This window comes from Pocillopora damicornis, chromosome 11 (genome assembly GCF_964200805.1).
Source record: "Pocillopora damicornis chromosome 11, jaPocDami1.2, whole genome shotgun sequence".
Classification (NCBI taxonomy): domain Eukaryota; kingdom Metazoa; phylum Cnidaria; class Anthozoa; order Scleractinia; family Pocilloporidae; genus Pocillopora; species Pocillopora damicornis.
In genome coordinates, this window is record NC_142680.1 from 5497993 (window position 1) to 5520172 (window position 22180).

Below are 22180 nucleotides of genomic sequence, written 5' to 3' on the forward strand. Positions count from 1 at the left end.
CTCGCCTCAAGATATTTGCACTTTCAACCTCTACTAAATGATCAATGACACTGATGCGTCCTTCTAAACCTCTCCTCAAAATTAATTTTCGATTACGACTTCAAATACACACGCCTTTTTACCAAAGCAACATTCGAAACACTCTTGGCTTCTCAACCACTCGCTCCAGTCCATCTCAGTGTTTGTACCATTCACACTTGACTTCGCGTTTCTTTATTAGTGTGTAAATATTCTGCATTTTTTTTCTCCAAAAGAATTTGGTTTCCTCTTACTCTCAAGGGTGGCCGCCATGAATAAGTCTCCCTTACTCATCCATGCACTTTCCGTTTTTATCACTTTTTTATCCTTACGCCACGGAAATGTTTTCGCATTTTTTTCATTTTACGCGCCGCTTAACAAACTTTTTTTTTTTGTTTATTTTTATATGATTAGCAGCTGTTTCTCCCATTTCGCGCTTTTTCCACAATGTTCAATGTCATTCCAACAGCGGGGAACTGGCTGAATCTTTTCTTCGCCCAACAGATTGTTTTTGGATATCAATAACGAATCCTGAGTCGATGACGAAACGTCTCAATCGTTGGAAAGGTCTCGACCGATGAAAATTTTTAAGCGATCATAATTCTACACGGTTGAAGTGGCAGTGAAGATCATTGATCAACATTTGACAACAATTTGGATTATTGATTGCAAATCAATACCTAGACGCAATATTCATGTTCATTTCTGTCTCACAAAGATGATGGCTGTCAATAAATGTTATTTGATTGTTTTCCCTGAAATGAGCCTATTTGGTGACAGTGGGGCGTTGTAGGGTTTAAAGTTCGACCGGCTAAAGAAAGCCCTTGTAAAATTTTTATCGTTATTTTTCGCGTGATGTGACCTGATGTGGCATATGAACTCTGCTCACGTGGATCATATCCAATCACATAATGATTCCTTGCAATAGGGGAAGGTTCATATTGCAAGTTTCATGTTTCTTTGTTGTTAGCACAGTGGCGCGAAGCGTGCGTATAAATTGCACGCTCGCACATTCATCCGCTCCGTCAGTAAGAGCACGCCACTGAGACTGTGGCATCGCAACCGTCGAGGAGTTGAGTGCGAGAAACTGAAAAAAATCCTAAAAATGGGCTTCAAATTCTCCATAATCTGTGGTATTTTCCAAGTGCTGCTGGTGATTTTGTTTTCCGTCCTGGTTGATTATGGCCAACACGCTTCTCCGCCGCACAAACGAAAAGGTTCCGCCGGATCAGTCGTGAATTCCTCTGAGACGCTCGCCGTAAACGATGTAACTGTGTACTATTCAAGTAAGCGTTTTCTTTAATTTTTTATGTGACAGCAGTTTTAGAGGTAGATTATTACTATCGCCATTATATTTTAGATCTAATGTATTGGCCAAAAGCCGCGAAGAAGGTCTGTCTTCTGCTAGACAGACCATAAAAAACCCTTGGGAAGCTAATTTATTTCCGCGAGTCTGTTTCAGAACTTGCATTCCCTTTTTTTCAGCTTATTTTGGGGGGATACATTGAGTAAAACTGAGCGACTTGTCCATCTTAAAAGTTTGTCACGCGCCTGAAAAAGTTGCAGCGGATTTTGATTATATTGAAATGGGTGTGTTGTAGCGCGGCACAAGTTATTCATAGGGCGTTAATCAATTAAGCATTGATTCCTCTTCATGTCTGCGGGATATCCTTTGAAAAAAGATATCCAAAAATAGGAAAAATTGCATACTGGCGCGTTTTTCATGCTGTTAGCAAAATAGAAAAATATTTTCTTTTAAATTGCTCCAGAAAACCGTCAAATCTATAGATCCTGCTGTGCAACAAGTTAGAGAAAATTAACATGATGGAATTTCCTGAATTTTCCATGTGGTTTCCTTTAGTTTTTTCTTTGTCACGTACCCAGAGAAGTATGGTTTGATAGACTTATCAAGTCATTGGTCTGAAAACGGAAACCAACAGAGAAAACGGAAACCTTTTGGCGAAACCTTAAGGTCAGATTGCAAATAACGTTGAATACGAGATCTGCCACTTGAAATATTTGGCAAGCAGTACAGTTTTAGAATAACCTCAAAAGGAAAGGAAAGGCGAATCACGTATCGATCAGAGATAGAAATTTTTTTTAGCGCTTTCGTGAGGCCCTCGTGATATCGAGGCATGCGTCACTCGTGAGCGATCAATGGTGTTTTTTGATTTAGACAGGTAAAAGCGCACAAGTTTTTTGGAGCCATGACAGGAGAGAGAATAACAATGTTGGCAACGAAAGTAATTTGTTTTAGTAGCATGTTCCGCTTGACTTGTATGAATGTAAATAAACTGCATTTTTGTTTATATCATTAGTACTTTCTAATCGAATTTCTTGCCACAATCGACTGACAATTGAATTGGATGGCGAACTGAATATGTCTCTTGTGCTTGTTTGCCATCAAACCCCCGCCTTTAGATTTCTATCGCTCCTCAGAAAAAAAAAATTAAGTTTATAACAGCGAAAGACTGATTGCATTTTAAAAGTCCCTTAAACGCCCTGAGATGGGACAGCGCCCACTTTCCTTCCAGCCTCATAACAACAGCGCGTAGTAATCCGATTCTAGGAGGTTTCGGAGTACATCGTAATGTTTACCAATGTTTTTTACCTAAAATAGCTGCTTTCAAAATTACGAATAAGCTGTTGAAAGATCGAACGTAAGGGCCGGTTCGGCAACATGAAAAGGTATAGGGTTTCAAATCCATCCAAAAAAACAAACAAATGGCCTTCGGGTATAAAATAATATTTTACATTATTGTAGTGTGCTCAGCTTTTCCCACAAGCTGTTTAGTACTGAATATTTGAAATTTGTTTTAAACGCACACATGCTTTATATATCAGAATAAGGCCATATTACAAAGCCATGTGTTTCTCATTAAGAGCCCCATAGTTATAAAACTTGCTATCTTTTATTTTCCTCTGTTCCATGCCTTTTTATGTCAACAACCCGGAGTAGTAATCGAATATCGTTGAAATTATACCAAGGGAAAATGCATTTTTTCTGAACTTCGCGAAGCTTTACATTTCATGCTAGGTTAGGAATAGCAATCATAAAACATGATACAAATGGAATAAAAAGAGTAATTGAAAATGATATTTCTCAGTCTCACATCTATTATTGAAAAAAAAAAAAAAAAAAACGGAACTCAACAACAACCCTACAAATTGCTCAACAAGAATACACATTTGGTTTTATTGAGAATTCAGTGTACGTTTTCAACTCGCCTTCGCACAAAGGGGGGCTATATCAACGGCTTATCCCTATGACAATGTTTTAACAGCCAATCTAACTTGATTATCACTGAAGTGAGCCTATTATTCCAAATTCCTTGGCAAAATATCTCATCGTTTTTGACCCCACCGATGATGAGTAGTACTTGTATTGATAAGATCTTCAGGTAACATGTAATATATCTGAAGTTGGAAAAGCCTACGTTTTCGATGTCGGTTTTTAGCGCTTCAAGAACATGAAAAAAAAATTATATATCCCTTTGATTTACTCTTGAATTGTGGCACTTAAGTGATACGCATTTGCCAACCAGCCAGCCTGTGCGATTGATTACACTCGGCGTGTTGCGGGCGTGTAGTGGAAGAGTGGAGGGCGTATCGCGCGTGTATTATTTTCATCACCGAGTTCCACCTCAAAACCCAGTCTTCTACTTTCTGTCGCATTCCTACCTTCGAAAAAAGGTTTTTTGATTAACCAAGCAATGGCAAGGATTTAAAATGGGCGACTAAAATAATTAAGGTCTTGAAATCTGTTGGCGAAAGTTTCCCTGAGAATGAGTCGCAACATGCACTGAGTGTCAAGTCCAATCAAAATATTTACCCTTTCAAGAAGACTGTTAGACCTTATTTACATCGAGGACATGGAGTAGAATGGAGTATTGAATCCATTCGGGTCAAAACTCGCATAGGAGGTTTTATGTAACTCACGAAATTATATATGGTTGTAAAGTTGCCGCTAGTTAGTCAAAAACCAAGGAATCGAGACAATTGAGATGCGGCAGACGGGCAACAAGTTAAGAGAGACATCACCATTGATCGACACTATGAATTCTAGCCTTATTTTTGAGGAATTAAGCATCACGTCCCATAAGCAACGGCAGATTTGATATCATCTACTTGAAGACGGCGAGACCTTGTTGTCATTACCCGGAAACAGATACAATTCGCCCGCGGCACTGAGGAAAGCGTTACATCTTCTTAATAAGGACGTCACGTGCTCCTTAGTCGAAGTAACGATATTTTCGAGTGAGTTGAGAGTTCATAATAATAGTTATTGTGACTGGCACTCCAAGATGGACGATACATTGGATTCCTCGCAGCGACAACCGCTACAAGTGAGCAGTCCCTCGCCAAAGCGAACTCGCCGTAATGGAACAGCGGTGAAGTTTACACTTGTTACAATGGTATTTCAACTTGTTCTGATCGCCGTCTTTTCAGTTCTTGTTGATTACGGCGACCACTCCCTCCCGCCTAAACCTGTGTCTGAACAAACCGAAGCTACTGGAAGTAATAAGACTGTGGTAGGGCAGAAACGGCAAGAACCACCGTCACCGAATGATATCTCGGTTTATTACCCAAGTAAGATCTTATAAGTTTTGATATGGTCATATTTATTGGAGATGTCTTCGATAGACCTAAGAGGCTTTTATTGATAACTTTAAGCTTTTCAGTTGGTTTGGTACAAATCACATGTGGGCTTCTATGAGGATATTTGATACACGGATTGCAAAAGAACATTTAAAACGTTAAAAAGCGTTATTTCGTACAGCGATAGCTCTTATGACGCAGTGATTTGAGTGATTTGTTTTGAAACGACCTTGAATTATTTGAAGCGGAACTGAACTGAATCCTAATCAAGTCAAACGCAGCGATGCATCTTAAAAGTCATCGGAGCGCTCAGTTTCTGTAACTATGAAACTTTTTGCAGCAACATTTGGTTCGGGTGGTATGTGAGAGAAACTTATGCGAAAAACATCAGAAAACTATCATTGAAGGAAATATTACAGTTATAAGATGATTCCAAGACACGTGTTCTCTTAATGTTATACAATATTATGTTTACGTCACACAGGGCACGAGGTCCTTTGTCACAAAGAGTTCTTTTGTTAAGAAGTGAATTCATTTTTCGGTGACAATAGATTTTCGACTCGTCGCACATCGCTTAAATCCTAATAAATGAGCTGCTTTGCAACGTTTTACCGTCTTAAGCATGTTTAAGTGAGGAAAATTAGAAGCAACTTCCAAATCGGACAAGTGCAGGCGTCACACATTTGTCCTCAGGTGGAAATCTTATGATCGAGTGTTGCAATCGCGCCCAATAAGTTAGGACTTCCTTTAAATACACAACATAATATTCCATCAACGATGCATATTTTTTTTTGCAATGCGAAGGTCACTCCTAATATTTTTGGTTTCAAGGATCTCGTCACTGTAACGAAAGCAAGATGTCTCAATTTTCGCACCGGTGTTTTCTTAGATTCGCCCGGCAGAGAGGAAAAAATTATAATTCGGTGGCAATATCACCATTTGACAGTTTCAAAGAGGTATATTAAAATATGCTATGGTTTTAAAATAACGCAAATGTTAACAATGATGAAACCCCTGTAGCTATCTCACTGAGCCCGAAGGGTTTCTTCATACCAAAAATGTTTCTAACGGTTCCCTAGGATGGTGGCTTTTTTTTTCAAATGAGAGGCCTAACTCAAGCCCCTCGTTCGTGTTGCGCGAAGCGTGCGTGACGTTCGATCGTTAGAACCTGGGGCTCCTGAAGAGCTTTTTACGATCGAGCTGGCCCTCTCTTCGCACCTCGAGTTCCTTTTACATTTCGCGCACGAAACTTTTTTCAATACCCTCCTCCGCGAGTTAGTTTGCAGGCCACACAATCAGCGAAATTGTGTTCTTTAACTCGAAAGCTAAGTTTCTAACGAAGTTGGACGTCTTAACAAATAAACCTACCAGTGGTGAATAAGAAATAAAGCAGGAAACGAAACAAAATATTATATACAAATTTGGACTACATTTTCGACTCCACAAATGTAAAGAGGCACGCCGTAGCTATGGATGTATCAGTACACCAAGGGTGTTAAAGCACACTGCAAGTGTCAAAGTACATGACAGGGCATAGTTTAAACATAATACAGTTCAAAGTGTACTGCATTTTTGAGGAGCGCTCAATTGATTCGGCAGACTTGGGGGATTCTCATGATCCGAGCAAAAATACAATGGTACACTCCGATCCACGTACAAAGCTCGCGGTTATCACTCTGATTCTCGGGTGACGTCGATATCAGGTGACGGTCATTTCAAAAACGTTGTCGTGAAAGTATAGTTTTTAAGTATATTACAAGAATTCAAGAGATTTTCACATGAACCGAGAAAACTCGGTTTCCAAAAATTCTCGTTATCGAGTTTACAAAGTTACCGAAAGAGTTCTCGGTTTTTCCGAGAGTTCATGGGAGATTCCCTCAGAAACGTAATTACGCAAATCATAAAATGCCGACGAACGATGAAAAATTCTACGTTGCTGCACGCATATTTTAGTTCATTCTTATTGTTTCGCACCACGGGTTGGGGTACTACTCGGGTTGAAGGCACGCCCGGAAAACAATCTCTACGGAATCTACCAATTGTTTAGAAGTACTTTAATGTCACAATTTCAGATCTCGCGACAGCAAGCTAAATGTGAAGTCAAAATTCTGTGAAGCGTAAGCCCGTTTATGACACGGCTATTTTCCTATCTTATTCGAAGAAAAAATATAAAACACTGTTTTCAATAATATGATTCTTTCTTACTGATCTTTCAATTTCCCTAATCACGCTAGTCCCACGAGTGAGCTGAAATCGGATTTGTTGAATTTTAAGAAGGAATGATAATCTTGAGTGTCTGGCTTTATTGCTAATAAAAACAATAAAAAAAATATCGTGACTCAAAGTCAACGGAGTGCAAAACACTAATCGCCTGCTTTTCCATGCTCGTGTATTATGGACAACATGAGATGCCTTCACATTAACGAAAAGGAGCCGATATCACTATATATCACTTCACCCCATTCCGACCCGGAAGTAAATGATCCAGTTGTATACTTTCCCAATAGGTGATTCCTTTTTTTTTGTTCAACAATCTTTTGTTCGCTGAAGAGCCAGGCGCAAGGTGAATTAACGCGTGCACTTTTATATCGCGCGCATTTCTCTGAGTCGCTTTCCTTTGATCAAGAACGACCGTTTTGTAAATTCACCTTCACAGTATCGGAGAAAATTTATAGAAGACAGTATGACGCATAACCAGACTGATGTGAGGACGAAGAGGGGTTAAAATTTTTAAGCAATTTAAAGTAATGATCACAGCTCTCAAACTCTAAGGAGTGATGAGCATCTAACTTCTCTATCCTTTATCACCCCTGAAATAATCATAAAAGTTATGAGAATAAAGGAAATGGTCACCAACTAAAGGTTGAACAAATTCTCTTCGTCAACACCATAAGAAATTTATAGAGAAAAGTAGGGAGAATATGCATACTGGTGTTGGAATGACCGGCTTGGTTACATTTACTCTTGCCAAATAGACCGAGATATGCTCAACTTCTCTCCGTTTCTTCCACAGTGTTCCAAGATGTCCATGTTATGATCTACATCGGTTTCGGTTTTCTGATGACCTTCCTGAAGAAGTATGGATATGGTGCTGTAGGTTACAACTTCTTTATCGCCGCTCTTGTCACTCAGTGGGGTACAATTGTAACTGGAGGTTTAAATCAGATTTACGGCGAAGGACACGAACACATCGAGCTTAGCATACAAACGTATGTAGATGATTTTTCCTGATTCGACTATGCAGTAAATATTGAAATTTTACGTAGCTTTTTACTCTCCAGATAAAAATTTTCGGCATCATCTACAAAGCATCTTTTGTAATTTCAGCTCTGAAAATTTTGTTTTGGAGCCAACGGTATCCCTTAGTTGATACACCTTTTCCTTCTCCTCATCTTCATTTTTGGTCACTCCTGGGAGTGAAAGAGTTAATACTGTGAAAGAAATTCTACCTTCTCCTTCAGTTTAATGAAATGTAGGAATTGTGACTCATAGTGGTCTTCTTTGTTACCACTGGACACCAGTGAAGGATCGTGGAGGAGGTCGGAGAATTAACCCTTCTTTCTTTAGAGCAATTTCGACCTAAATTTCGAAAGTACCCAGAGATTTGCTTGATTTTGCTTTATTTCGTTCTGTGATTGGTCTAGGAATTCACGCCATCTTCTCAGCCAATCAGATGCAAAACTTAAACCAATCACGACTGGTAACTGGCGTTTTCCCGCGCTTCAGGCAGATTCCTTGGTTTTCTTGGTCTTCTCATTTGGGTCCTGATTGATCGACTCTTGATCGAAATGTGCTCTAAGCCAGAGCTCCGTCCGTAAAAACCTAGTCACGTGACCGGCCTACCCAGGGTGTTTAACGAGTAGGTGGGGGCTGGCCAAGGTTGATTACCCGGGAAGCTAAGCAAACACGCGCGCTTGCCCTTAATTCGAAAGTTGCGCTTTATCAATCCTTGCACCCTTCTTGACACTTTCGCTCCCAGGTGTGACCAATAAGTAAATTCTCCTTACACCATTACTTTCTTTTCATGCAGAAAGGTTATGAGAAAAAAGAGTAACATCAATAGAGGTGTCCCTCAGGGGACAGTTTTAGGCCCTATACTATTTTCTATTATGGTCAATGATATTAAGGCCATTCTACCAAATCAGAATTTACTTGTGAAATATGCTGATGATTTAACATTAAGTATTCCAGTAAAATCGCTGGCTAATAACGGCAATTTAGCAGCTGAGGAGGTCCGATCGATCGTCGCATGGACATCTGCTAATCGTATGCAACTAAACTTCAAGAAAACGTGGGAGATGCTTCTTAGAGGCAAATCCACTAAGGCCTTACCTGCTCCTCTGGTTTCTATAGAGCGTAAACCATGTCTGAAGTTGTTGGGTGTAACTTTTCAATCTGATCCGTGTAACTGGGATTTACATTTTGATAATATTATATCGAAAGCCAGTAGTCGTCTGTACATCTTACGTGTTTGTAAATTCTATGGACTGCAGCTGGATCATCTTCATCTTCTCTTTATCAGTCTTATTCTACCTATATTTACATATGCTGTAGAAGTATGGGGCTGCGCGTATTATCATAAGTATCTGAGTCGCATAGACAGGCTGTTCAAGAGAGCTTTTAAGCTTGGCTACTGTAAAGAGCTTTTTTCGATTGAAAATATTATTATTCTAAAAGATAAGAAGTTGTGGGCCAAGATCACCGACAGCGATTTTCCAACAGCTTTAGATGACCTTTTGCCACCAGAGCGAACAATGGATACGCTACGTAAGAGGCGCCATAATTATATTCTCCCGCTTGTCAGAACTGAACGTTTCAAAAGGACCTTTATTAATAGATGTTTGTTCTCTTATTAGTTATTCAGTTAGTAATTTAGTTAGTTTATTAGTTTTATACTTGCTGATTTCATATCATTGTAACTAAACACGTTTGTTGTTTAGAGTGCTTAATAAAGACTTATTATTATTATTATTATCAAACCACGGGATATGAACTGAAGTAACACCAGATTCTGTTTGCTAGTATCTAAAGAAATGCTCGCCAGACAACGCAGACAAAGGCATAGAAATTGTAGTGTGTCTGTCATAACCTTCTTTTCCTCGCATCTGAATATAGTTTGGTTACATCAGAGTTCGCCGCTGCCACGGTCCTCATCACCTACGGAGCGGTCCTGGGTAAAGTGAGCCGCCTGCAACTGCTGGTCATCGGCATCCTGGAAGTAGTATTCTACGCCATCAACGAACTGATCGCCATTGAGTTCCTGAAGTACTCTGATGCTGGAGGGTCCATAATCATTCACAGTTTTGGGGCGTACTTCGGGCTGGCCCTGTCCCGGATGTTACATGACAAAAAGGTCTTGGACAGTCCCAAGGAAGCATCCGTGTACCATTCTGATCTCTTTGCTATGATTGGTAAATATTTGTAGTGCTTTTCCATTTTACCAGCTTAAATATTTTAACCATCTGGCTGTGTTGGTCTCTAATAACGTTTTCAAGCCTCCTACCTCGAAAAAGAAGTTTCGCTAAGTTGCTCTTTAGACTACGTTTTTCCAAACAACTCTCTTTGATAAAGAGGGACTATTAGGATGTTGATGATGGAAGAATTAACATTTTGTGACATTTAGGTACCGTTTTCCTTTGGATGTACTGGCCCAGTTTCAACGCTGCCTTAGTGGCTCCTGATTACGTTGCACAACACCGCTCCGTCATCAACACGTACTTCTCATTGGCTGCTGCTTGTGTGACCACATTCGCGCTGTCGCCACTTTTCCAGAGAGAAGGAACCAAATGGAGATTGAGCATGGTGAGAGATAATGACTTTTTTAACCTGAAATCTCTCCACCGTTTCTATACAACGTCTTGTACAAGAAAGTGGGAGAATTGTGATGAACATCAGATAGTGAATGCCAAATGTTTAGAAATTATTTCTTGTCTTTAGGTTCACGTTCAGAATGCCACTCTCGCCGGTGGTGTTGCCGTGGGAACAGCGTCGAATATGTCAATCAGTCCGTGGGGGGCTCTTTTGATTGGTTGCTCTGCCGGAGCACTGAGCATTGTGGGATACGCATACCTGACAGTAAGTATTGATAATTCATGCCATGTCTAAGTATAGAAAACAAAAATCGTAGCATCGATTTCGATTTTGGAGTGGTAAGTTTTACTTCACATCGACGTACGTCTCTTCTGCAGCCATTCTTGACGAAATACACCAAGACCCATGACACGTGTGGTGTACACAACTTGCACGGAATGCCGGGAATTCTTGGTGGCATCGCGGGCGCCGTTGCTGCTGCGCATGCCGATGTTAACAAATACGGATACGATGGGTACGTCAAATTTTTTATATCGTTGAGATGATTTCCTAAAATCTGACATAGCAGTCGATCGTTGAACGTGAACGAATGGCTTCATTTTGCCCGCCAAGGCGTTTAATTTTCCTGTGTTATAGTATCCCAATAGTAATACCGAGAATTATGCCGAACCTTTCAACAAGCACTGTGTATTTTGTCGAGAACATTTGAAGGACTTGTACATCTTTGAAACTTCAACCTGAATTTGCAAATCGTGTGAATTTCTATCCTCACCCCTGTTCGTTCTTTATTTGTGAATGTCTGTTTTGTGTCTTGATATTTCTCAGCCTGTTCAATCTGTGGGGTGCGCGTGCTCCAAAGATGAATACCACTGAGTACTATGACCTAGTCAAGATGGGCGTGCCGTTTGATGCAGGAGATGGCCGCTCAGCCAAAGCTCAGGCTGGTTACCAGATCGCCGGTTTAGCCGTCGCTCTTGGAATTGCCATCATTGGAGGAATTGTGACCGGTAAAGAGAATTGCTTTATTTCCTAACACACGCAATCAAAAGTTAAGAATCAGGCTGAAATCAAGCACAGCAAAGACTGAAAACAAACCGTGTGTATTTTGTGTATTTTGTGTATTTTCTCCCAACAGAATGAAATTTAAGATATTGTTTTGTTTTTAACATTTAACCCTCTGTAAAAGATTCACCATAAATATTATTCATAGTGGTAACATCTAAACGGACGATAATTTTGTAGGTTACGAGCAGTCCCTCCGCTTCGGTTTAGTCCGTAGTGTGATTCAGGAAAAAAATAAGTGGAAAAAAACTAACATTACTCTCTTCCTCACTGAGTTTTGGCTCGCGAGACGGACTTCATCGAGGAGGAAACGCTCGTAGTTTAATAACGTTAAGAAAAAATAACTTTAAAAAAAATTGATGAGGCTACGGTCAGCAAGCGTTTCAATCTCATTGATATTTTGAGAATACAGAGTGCAGACATAAGAACTTTAGGTTTTTTGTCTCTTAAATGAGATTTGATTATAAAAATTAACTTTAAAAAGCAACGAGGTTTCGACCGCTCAACGGCCATTTTCAAGTTAAAGGATTAATTTTTTATCATGCGCTTATATAATCAGTTATAAAAATTAGATTTGATATCTGAATAACTTTAAATCTAACTGAAACCTCTTAAAGGGAAAAGGCTTTTAATTTTTTTGTGTGTACTGGTCTTTTCACGCAGGTTTTATTGTGAGGTGGAAAATCTTTGATCCACCCTCTCAAGAACAGATGTATGATGATGATGATTTCTGGGAGGTAAGATATTTTTCAGTGGCTATTAACCCTTTACATTTTAGCATCAATTATTTATATTCTCCTCACTGTCCTGTTTACATTCCTTAAGGTACTTATAAGTTGAATTTGACTGACAATCGGGAGCTTCTAAAATTAATGATCGTTTCCTTTTTTCTCAGCTCATGACCTTAATATTCGATTTAAGGGTGATATTGTAAGGAGAAATTGGAAGCTGGTCACTCTTAAAGGGTGCGGCAATAGAGAAATTTGCAGTCGAGTGTCGAAAGTAACTCGCGCTACTCTCTCTCCTAACGAGGTTTACATCTCGCCCTTGTTCCGCGGACAGTGTACTCATAATGTACATTTTCAGTAACTGAAAATTGAAATATTTTCCTTGCCTTCTGTGTTCAGGTCCCCACTGAAGAGGCAAGCGAAGATGTGGAGACAGGGGACGGTTTCACCCATGAGAAGGAGGATAAACTGTAGGCTTCTAACCACTGAAACGAAAGCCCCTTCAGTCGCTGTATTATTTTCTTTGACATAAATAACTGATAGGTTTTTATACTACGTCTGATAAATCGATAACTAAGTTTTAAACTTTGTTAGGAAACATGCTAGTGATTTATAAGTCTTGTTAACAATTAACAATTGGTTCATACGTCAGCGTGCGTTCATCGAGATATGAAGCACGCGGGAAGTTTGGAGAACACGAAAGATGCAACCCTAGCTTCTTGAGTGCTCTCCAAACTTCCCAAGTGCTTTATATCTCGATGAACGCACAGCTGACGTATGAACCAATTGTTTTATAACATTTTCAACCCGATGGAAAATTTTTTTCTCGAGGGATATGTTTGCTGGCGTCATAAGCGTGCACACTAGGAATATGAAGCACACTCACGCAGTTTAATTTGATTAGACAGATTTACTAGCTATGTTATAACGTCATTTTTATGCCAGAGCTCTCTGGAATTGGGAAGAGAAAACAAAATTGTTATGATTTTGACACGGTCAGAAAAAAATCTGCAGTAATTCGGCAGTCATCTGATGAGTGAAATCCGATCTGGCATCTTTTTTTTAATTTTACGTAGCTTTTACGCTGATGTTCATAGAAAAAAATTAGGAGATGTTAGAAAGTAATTTTTCAACAATGTGTTATTGATAGTAAATTCGTATAGTTTTCCCTTTTACCCTTTAAAACTCAAGAGCGATCAGCTTCTAATTTTTCTTTATAGTAATGCTTTCGAATCATTCGCTAAGATTATGAGAATAAGGAAAAAATCGCCAACCTAGGAAGCTTTGATTTTTAATCGAATTCTCCTTGTCAGCACTTCAGGAAATGTATAGAAAACAGTATGGAGAATATTGATACTGATGCAAGGGTGTAAAGGGGTAATGTCTTCGATAATTTGTTTGGAAAACGACATAAGCTAGTGTTTTTGAATAAAGCTCTTTGTATCAGTGGGCGCGTTTCCTCCCTTTTTTTTTACCGTAGTTGAACTTTTTATCACACGTTTAACATTTTGGTTGATATATTAGATCGCGTTATAAAATGAAAATTTTAAAAAGGGCGCGGCCTATTAAGCGTGGACAAGGGAAATAATACGATTGATATATCTGGGTTTTTCTTATAATAACAAAAGATTTAGTTTGAGTAATTTTTGGAAATTTCATAACATTGATTCCACAAAAGCGATTTTTGGTTATAGAAAATCAAGGGCTGATTAATTCGAAGCTTAAACACCCCTCCCCCTCAGGCAATCCACGGCTATTAGACTGTCGTCCGTGCACCAAGGGTGGAGAATTTAAACCTTGCCTGGATAAAGTGGGGAATTTTGTATCGGAATACAAAAGTTACATCTTCAAATATGGAGGTGTTTAAAGGTGAAGAGTTCATTTTCGCAAACGAATGGCTTAGAAGAACATGTCCACAAGGTCTAGGCCCTAGTTTAAAGCTTGGTCAATGAAAGTCACGGTCGCTGTTTTTGCCTTTTACGAAAAAATTGGGTGAGACATTTGGACACAATTTTTACTCCATGGGGGCGGGAATTTGAACAAACCAATCGTCAAATGTTTAAATGCCCGAGTTTACCCGGGGGGGGGGGGGAAGTTAACCCTTTCACCCCTAAGAGTGACTAAAATCTTATCCCCTTCTTCTCCCCAACCATTTCTCATTCTTAAACTTAGTCCCTTTACAGGAAAAGGCCAACTAAAGGATTGGCAGGATAAGATCAAAGTGGGAACGTAAAAGAACCCAATCTCTTCTCGCAAAGAGTAGGGAACGTAACTTTTGGTCTGGGTTTGTGTCCAAAAATTCCTAAATTGGGGGCACCTGCAAAATTTCCTTTCTAAAATTGTAAACCTCCTAAGGCAGTCTGGCCAAAGTCCTCCGCAAAATGTTTTAAAGTGCATCAGAGTATATTTACTAATATAGAGAATGCGCTATCTAAATGTATCATAAATGGGCCTTCCAAATATACGCATGATTTTGCAGTTAAACGACAGAGAGACAGCACTGAAACAGAAAAGATAGCACTGTATTTTACAAAGCTCCATAGCAAACACTCTTATTGACGTTCGAAAAATTCAGAAAAAAAAGGAAAACTTAACAGTTAGACATATTAACATGTTCTTGATTGTCTTACATAAGGGAAGTCAAAACTACAAAAATCAAATTGTAATACACAAGATAAAAATTCAAATAGTAATTGTCTAGTTACACAAAATCAATGTAACTAATGAATAGTGATAGGCAAAGCGCCCCAGAGCAAGAGTTACAGCCGGCTCATCTTGATTCAATCAATGTTTTCGTATCCCTCAATATGTTTCTGTGGGAGCTGTCAGGAAAAGAAACAAATGCTAATGTTAAGAATGAATAATTAGTATATACTGTACCTCAAAGGTGAATAGTTCTTTTCGTGCGCGCTGATTGGCCGGTTCGGAAGTGATTAATAAGTACTATTCACCTCCGAGTAGCCAAAGAGACAAAATCGCGCGTCGACAATTAAATTTCCATCCATTTTTTGGTATGTTGGCAATATAAACTATTTTTTTTTTGTTTCTGTCTGGTATATACTAACACAATTATTCACCTCAGTGTTGGTGAAAGTGGTGGATATTTATCTCGCCGCATTGCAACTTGCTACATACCCACCACCATTCACCTCCACATCGGTCAATGAGTGTTAATTATAACACAGAGCTTTGCAAATTTCGTGGTGTCTAGTTCTCGCCCATGTGTATAAAACACAAAGCGCACAAAAAAGAGGCTTGGGTCGAGTATCGGTCTCATTCCCTCTCGTGTACTTTAGACCCTTGTTACACATAAGTGATTAGTACCGAATTTCAACAGTTATCAAGCCTCAATACACACTCACCACCCAAAAATCCTCATCATCGAACAATTGTTCTTCAGCTGGTGGATCAAAGATCTCTCTTTTAACAATCAAACCTAAATAGAGAAAATCAGTTTGAATATGTCGAGTCTATTTCATAATGAGGGTCGCTTTTAGGAAATCAATTTTAATCTCTAATGGCAACTTTCGGAGTAACTGAGACTTGTTGAAGCATGTTGGTACAGCTTTTCAGTCACCCACCGCATTGCTTCGTTTCTGTTTTTCGATAAAACTGATATCACTAAAAAATTTTTACCAGTCACAATTCCTCCAAAGATAGAGATGGCTAAAGTAACCATAATACCAGCGACCTGGTAACCAGCCTGAACAAAGGCTGAGCGTTCATCTCCCACATCAAACTTCACACTCATATTCTTCAGCTCCCAGTATTCAATTGAGTTCACCTTCGGAGCTCGCGCACCCCACACACTGAATAGACTGAAAATAAAAGAGAACGTGTCGAGAGTAGTGCGGAATGGAATGAAAAAACACTCTTCACCCACTCAGCCAAGAAGATGGAAAACTTAACCATTCACGACATGGTCACCCACGTTTTCCCGCGCTCAGGATATGTTTGTATATCGAGTTCTCATTGGCTCGTGTGTGATATTTCTCTTCGTTCAGATTGGCTGCTTTGTCACGTCAGGTTTGGTTTTCTGAGTGGCAATGTATACAAAATCTGTCGCAAAAGAGAGGAAACTACAAACCCTTCGTATCCGTATGAGTCAACTTGTGCAAGCGCAGTAATAATTGAGCCCGCAATGCCGCCGAAAATTCCCGGAATTCCATGCAAGTTGTGCACACCGCATGTGTCATGGATTTTGAGAGACTTGGCTAAGAATGACTACGGATGAGGTAAGAGTTGAAAATAGAAAGATTAGCTTTTATATGTTGACAAGATTTTGCACTCAACATTACATTAAAACACCTCTTGATTGCTTTAGTTTCACAAGAAAGAGACTTTATAGAGTACAGCCTTTTGATTCATTCTCTGACAGGTCATGGTAACAAATACTGCACACTTAGCGTGGACTTAAAAATGTTGCCCCCGACGTGTGGCCTCAGGGAGCATTTCTCAGACTTTGTTCACAGTTTTTCACCGTGCGGACCTCCAGGCCGGTAAATAATCGTTTCGACCTTCCCTTAGAGATCCCCAGGTGTGGTTCAAGAAAAGGGAGGTTATTATTAACCAGGGTAAAATCACAGTGTTATGTCAGCACAAGTCCATTCCTTTGGATGCAGCCTGGGTTCGAGGTTGCGGAAAGTAACCTTTCTTGTACATGTTCAGGAAAAAAACTTAAAATGACAAAGAAAAAGTAAGGGATATTGCGTTTTATCTCAGGTTGTTTTAAATAGGCTGCTGTGATTACACTAAGTAAGTAGACGTGTTATCTAAAATCAAACACATTCATTTTGCTTACTGTCAAATAGGAAAATCCCACAGTGCTCAGTGCTCCGGCGCAACAACCAATTAAAAGAGCTCCGAAAGGTGTCAAAAACATGTTAGATGTTGTTCCCACGGCAACGCCGCCGGCCAGACTAGCGTTTTGAACATGAACCTAAAAAAAAGAAAGCAGCTGCTTTTAAAACTTCAAAATATGTACACTGCTACAAATTTTGTAACCATTTATTTAGTGAATCTTCTCCATTTTTTCATATTTTACTAAACGAGTCTCTAGTTAAAATTATCAGGGTTCTTCAAACGTATTTTTTCTTGCCAAAGTTTGAACGACTTGTGGGTGCATTTGTTTATCATATTGCAAGAATTGTGAATAGTTTGAGGCCCCACCCGGGAGAAAGATCTTGAACTAACATCGTAGTGGTCGAGCATACTGGTTTGTTGTTGTTCAGTTTTTATATAATTATCCCTTTTTATTGACCGATAGGAGGTCACATTAATCACCCAATCTTCCCTCCCGCTTTAGGCGCAACCGTGTCGCGAGCTCTAAGAATCGAAAGGACTAATTTTTTTCTCACCATACTTATTTTCCATTTACCGCCACTTCTCTGAAAGATAGGCGACAGCACAAAAACCACAACACAGGATGCAGTTAAGGAGAAGTAAGTGTTGATGATGGAGCGATGTTGGGCGACGTAATCTGGAGGCAGTAACGCAGCGTTGAAACTGGGCCAGAGTAACCACAAGAATAGCGTACCTGAGATATAACATAGTTTACGATTTCGGGTTTACCAGCAACGAATATATTTGTTAAAATCTCCTTCCAGTTGAAGCGCATGTTGTAGAATGGATAAAGGGGGTAAGTTTCTAAAGAAACTGTGGTGTTGCATCGGTGGGAGAGTATAACAGGGTAATTAAGTAGTATCAACTGAGTTGATAACGTAAATTGGCCACCATTAAGAGTTTCAAAGTTGACGTTTCTAGCATAGCCCTTCGTCATTTGTTCTGGCAAAGAGCTAGCGCTCGAAACGTCAGCTATGTAACTCTTTACGATGGCCAATTTACGTTATCAACTCAGTTGATACTACAAAATTACCCAACATAGATAGTCACAAAACTTAGAGGTTTGATCAGATATTGGATTGCAAACGACATTTGCGGTCTTTTTATGTCTGTCAGTGATCGAAAGTTGACTCAAGCAATGGCGAATGTTGATTCATCTCCAGTCTGTTTTCGGTCTTTAGAATCGCGAGAGAAATAGATACGGGACGTTGTGACAGGCGACAAAGAGGAGGAGGTAAGGTGGCTATTTCTTAATTCACCCCTGAGTGCTTCCCTCGGAGATGACTGGAGACGAGTCAGGGGTAAGTGCTAGTGTAAGTTGTTGCAGTTTCAGACAAGAGGGGATGTGGACGGGGCTCGAGTAGGGGTTTGGCGGTTGATTTGCTCGCACTCCGTGCATCTTACGCGCGTATTTCCCGCGCTATTCCCTTTTGAAAAACACATAGAAACAACAGCTGCTCTGTAAGCTGAGCCAAATACGATTCAATTTGTCGTATGTGTGACTGCTGTGACATATTTAAGCAAATACCTAGAGAATTGTTTCAGGATAATACCTTTATATCTTACCAATCATAGCAGAAATATCTGAATGGTAACTGGATCCTTCATTATAATTGTCCAAAGAATTTTCATTGTAAAGTATCCACGACAAGGCTAAACCGAAATACGCCGCAAACGCATGCAAGAATATGGACCCTCCTGCGTCGGAGTACTTCAGATATTTGACTGCCAACAAATTATTGACGGCATAGAATAATATTTCCAGGATACCGATGACAAGTAGTTGCAGGCGGCTCACTTTTCCCAAGACCACTCCAAAGCTGATGAGGACAGTAACGGCGGCATACTCCGCGCTTATCAAACTGCATTGAAATCAGACGAAGCGAAAGCATAAGAAGTAAATCGTTGCATTCGTAATTATGCACGGGCTGCGAGCCTATTTGTTCCACTCTCACACATTTATACCTTTAATTATGCAAGACAACATGGTGGGTAGATTAGTAAACTTAATTTCAATACTTTCTATAGGGCACAGCAAGAAAAAGAAAAAATATTCATTTTGCACTTAGCCTGCTAATAAAGTCTTTATAGAGAATAAACGGTGAAATACGACTTTTGGATCTTTTTGGCACTAACAAAATACATGAAAAAATTACTCAATTCTGATTGGTTAAGATAAATGCAGTTTTCAGGTAATTCAATGCAGAAGAGGGTTAATTCAGTGCAAAGAAGTAACAAACCAGACTGAACAACTCCTTGAATTGTTTAGCCGGACTTTGAACTTTCTTACGCCTTAAATATGTGAAAATATCATTGTATATCATTGCTTAGATCGTACGCGGTTGTTTTGACCGAAAGTACCATGTCACTTGCAGGGTTTGAATAAATTATTTTTGCACTTGATGTGCGCGCTTTGCTTTTACATAATTATGACAAGCTATCTCGTATTTTTTCATGTATATTGTTATTACGTAATCATATGATTATTCTCGTGCAATTTGGAATAAATAAACATTTGTAAATTTTTTTAGTCTTTGAAAAAAATTTACTCGTGTCTATTTATTCTAAATTGCACCAGAAATCATTTGATTACCTATACATACCTTCTTAGACCAATTTCAATGTGGTCTTTTCCATCGACGTAAATCTGATTAAAACAGCCATTTACAATTGCACCCCATTGGGAAAGGAGGGCAGCGATGAAGAAGTTGTATCCCACACCACTATAACCATACTTCTTTAGGAAGGTCATCAATAAACCAACGCCAAAAAAGACGATAACGTTAACATCCTGAAAGACTGTAGAAGGAAACAGAAGACACGTCAGAAAAAAAAAAAATGAAGCGAGACAGCAAGAAAAGCGAAACAATCATGATAACAGTTGAAAACATGACGTGTAACGGTGTATTTTTGACGACTTTCGACACGTTTGCGAATATGACTGAATGCTGTCTCGAATGTTTGATCTATCTCCTCAATCGAAACTAAAATTAAGGAACAGATTAAAGCAGAAGAATTAAAAAAGGAAAAAGTTGAACCAATTTTCTTTGAGAAGTAATAAAGGTCAAAGGCTAAGACGTGCGCGTGGTTTTGCGCCAGGCGAGCATGTATCCATTATAAACACACGCGCACAGGAGCAAACCGAACAAGAGCTGTGTGTGGAAGCAAGAGCCTTCGCGCGCGTAAAAGTGAGCGCGAGGCGAGGGTGTTCGAATACTCGAAGATACAATTTGTATCCGCGTGCACGCGCGGCGATGTAATATCCTCCATGTCCCCTTGGGAAGGAAAATATATCTCTAAGTTACGGAATTGTGCCTTACATCGATCACAAGAAAAGAGTAAGTATCGTGGTAACAAATACGAGTCTTTTCGCGGTTTTGACTGGTGATCATGAGACTCTTGCGGGTTGATCATGGGACCCAGATCGACCAGAAAAACGTGGTTTCACGAAGCAGTGGACATAAGTAATGAGACGGTGAAAGCCGGCATCATGTAAATAGAAAAGAAAGCACTCAAGCTACTGATAGATCATGATAGATAAATTTTGCTTTGAAAATAAAATGAAAAATCTGACATGGTTCTTTTGTCCTCTTAAATACAATTTAAAAATTTATATGACAAGACAAAAGGAAAATTGTAACAATAATCTTTCTACCGGTGATTTTACTACATGTTCCAGCAAGTGACTATCGTTTACTACAGAAACTGTCCAACTGTGTGTTTCATCTAAAAACGTCAAAAACTCTTTTCACGCTAAAGTTTATACGGTCCTTGCGCAAGTTTTTGAAAATTAAGGTCAGCCAACCCGACTAATAGAACGCAAGTGTCGATAGCTTAAATTCATCTCAGCTGAATGATTTTGTTATTCTATTTCAAGTAAATAATTTTCATTCTTATCAATCCTTTAACGTTAAAGAAGGATGTTTTTTCGTCTTGTCTTTAGCGTAGGTCCAAGAAAAATTTCAGAGTCCCCTTGAGGAATCGAACTTCAGACTTTCGCGTTTCGCGCCCCTGTTTTTTATCATTGAACCATAGCGAACTTTATGCTGGGCCTCACTGTTTCTTAAAAAGAAAAACACTGACTTACTGAAGGGTGACGGAACATGAGGACAAAACGTGTTCGACTTATTTCGTGAAAAAAAATTTGTGTCACTTTGTAGGGTAAGGACCAAACAGTACAATGCGGCTCCTCTTTATCCTAAGTATTAGAGAGATAACGATGCACATTTCACTTACAAGGATAGAGAATCGGCACATCATTCTCAGGACCCGTGTGAACGTGTACTTCAGAGCTTTTGTTTACGTCCTGGCTTATTCGTCGCGATGGGGGCATAGCACGCTCCCCATATTTAACCAGAACAGCAAACAGGGTCAACAGCATCAGCTCGAAGAGCCCACAGGTTACTGAAAATTTCAGACCCATTTTCAGGTCTTTGCGACTTCAACTGTACTAAGGCTCAAGGGGCATCAGAGACATGGCCCAGTTTTTGTGCGAGTAATCTAGAGGCCTGGTACAGAATTTGTACTCTGCGCTTCTGGACAAGTAAGGCAAAGCGAAACTTGTTTGCTTTTCTGTTTGCCGCCTACAGAAAAGGAAAAAATATAATGGGCACTGTCAGGATATTACAATACTTCCTGGCATTTTAGAGATTCATCATAACTGTTATTTTTCAAAAAAGCGCAAAAAAAAAAATGGATTTGTGACATTAGGAAACAGAAGACAACCTCAGAGAAAAAGGTCAATTTAATTAACGGTTTTTCCAATAATTACCCGTTAACGGACTTCCGTGAGCATATTGAATTTTCATGTAACGTTTCTATAAAATAAAAAGGTGAAAAGTCACATGAAATATCTTGTGACAGAGGAGAGGTAAAGAGCAATTTGCTCTTTAAACTTAAATCTTTAATCGTTAATACAAATTCCAAATTAATTAAATTGAGCCCGTCAATTCAATCAATTTGAGGACAGCTTAAGATCCCTTAAAATAAACTGCCTCGTTGATTTACTAAGTTAAAAATCAGTGTTAAAAAATGCTTTAAGCTCAAAATAGAAATAAAATAATTACGATTAAAAAAATGACACTGAACTTATTATCAAAATTAATAAACAATTTCTTGCG

The 22180-nt window shown here is 39.3% G+C and overlaps 2 protein-coding genes across 3 annotated transcripts; one reads left to right on the plus strand and one right to left on the minus strand.

The window, feature by feature from the left end:
* Positions 1 to 926: 926 nt before the first annotated feature.
* Positions 927 to 13667, plus strand: LOC113681170 (ammonium transporter Rh type B). 2 transcript variants are annotated; one of them, XM_027198234.2, is made up of 9 exons: positions 927 to 1304; positions 7631 to 7826; positions 9733 to 10028; positions 10241 to 10419; positions 10555 to 10692; positions 10806 to 10942; positions 11254 to 11435; positions 12154 to 12227; positions 12618 to 13667. In XM_027198234.2, exons 1-9 carry the CDS (start codon positions 1124 to 1126, stop codon positions 12690 to 12692), a joined length of 1458 nt encoding a protein of 485 aa, XP_027054035.2. In that variant the 5' UTR covers positions 927 to 1123; the 3' UTR covers positions 12693 to 13667. The 2 variants fall into 2 exon arrangements, with proteins under 2 accessions (XP_027054035.2, XP_089043093.1); XM_089186967.1 differs by lacking the exon at positions 927 to 1304 and adding an exon at positions 3672 to 4608.
* Positions 13668 to 14719: 1052 nt separating this feature from the next.
* On the minus strand, positions 14720 to 21722 carry LOC113681184 (ammonium transporter Rh type C). Its single transcript, XM_089186968.1, has 9 exons — positions 21297 to 21722; positions 19664 to 19859; positions 18627 to 18922; positions 17576 to 17754; positions 17020 to 17157; positions 16306 to 16442; positions 15855 to 16036; positions 15581 to 15654; positions 14720 to 15040 (listed from the first exon to the last, which is right to left on the minus strand). Exons 1-9 carry the CDS (start codon positions 21481 to 21483, stop codon positions 14999 to 15001), a joined length of 1431 nt encoding a protein of 476 aa, XP_089043094.1. The 5' UTR covers positions 21484 to 21722; the 3' UTR covers positions 14720 to 14998.
* Between the last annotated feature and the right edge of the window lie 458 nt (positions 21723 to 22180).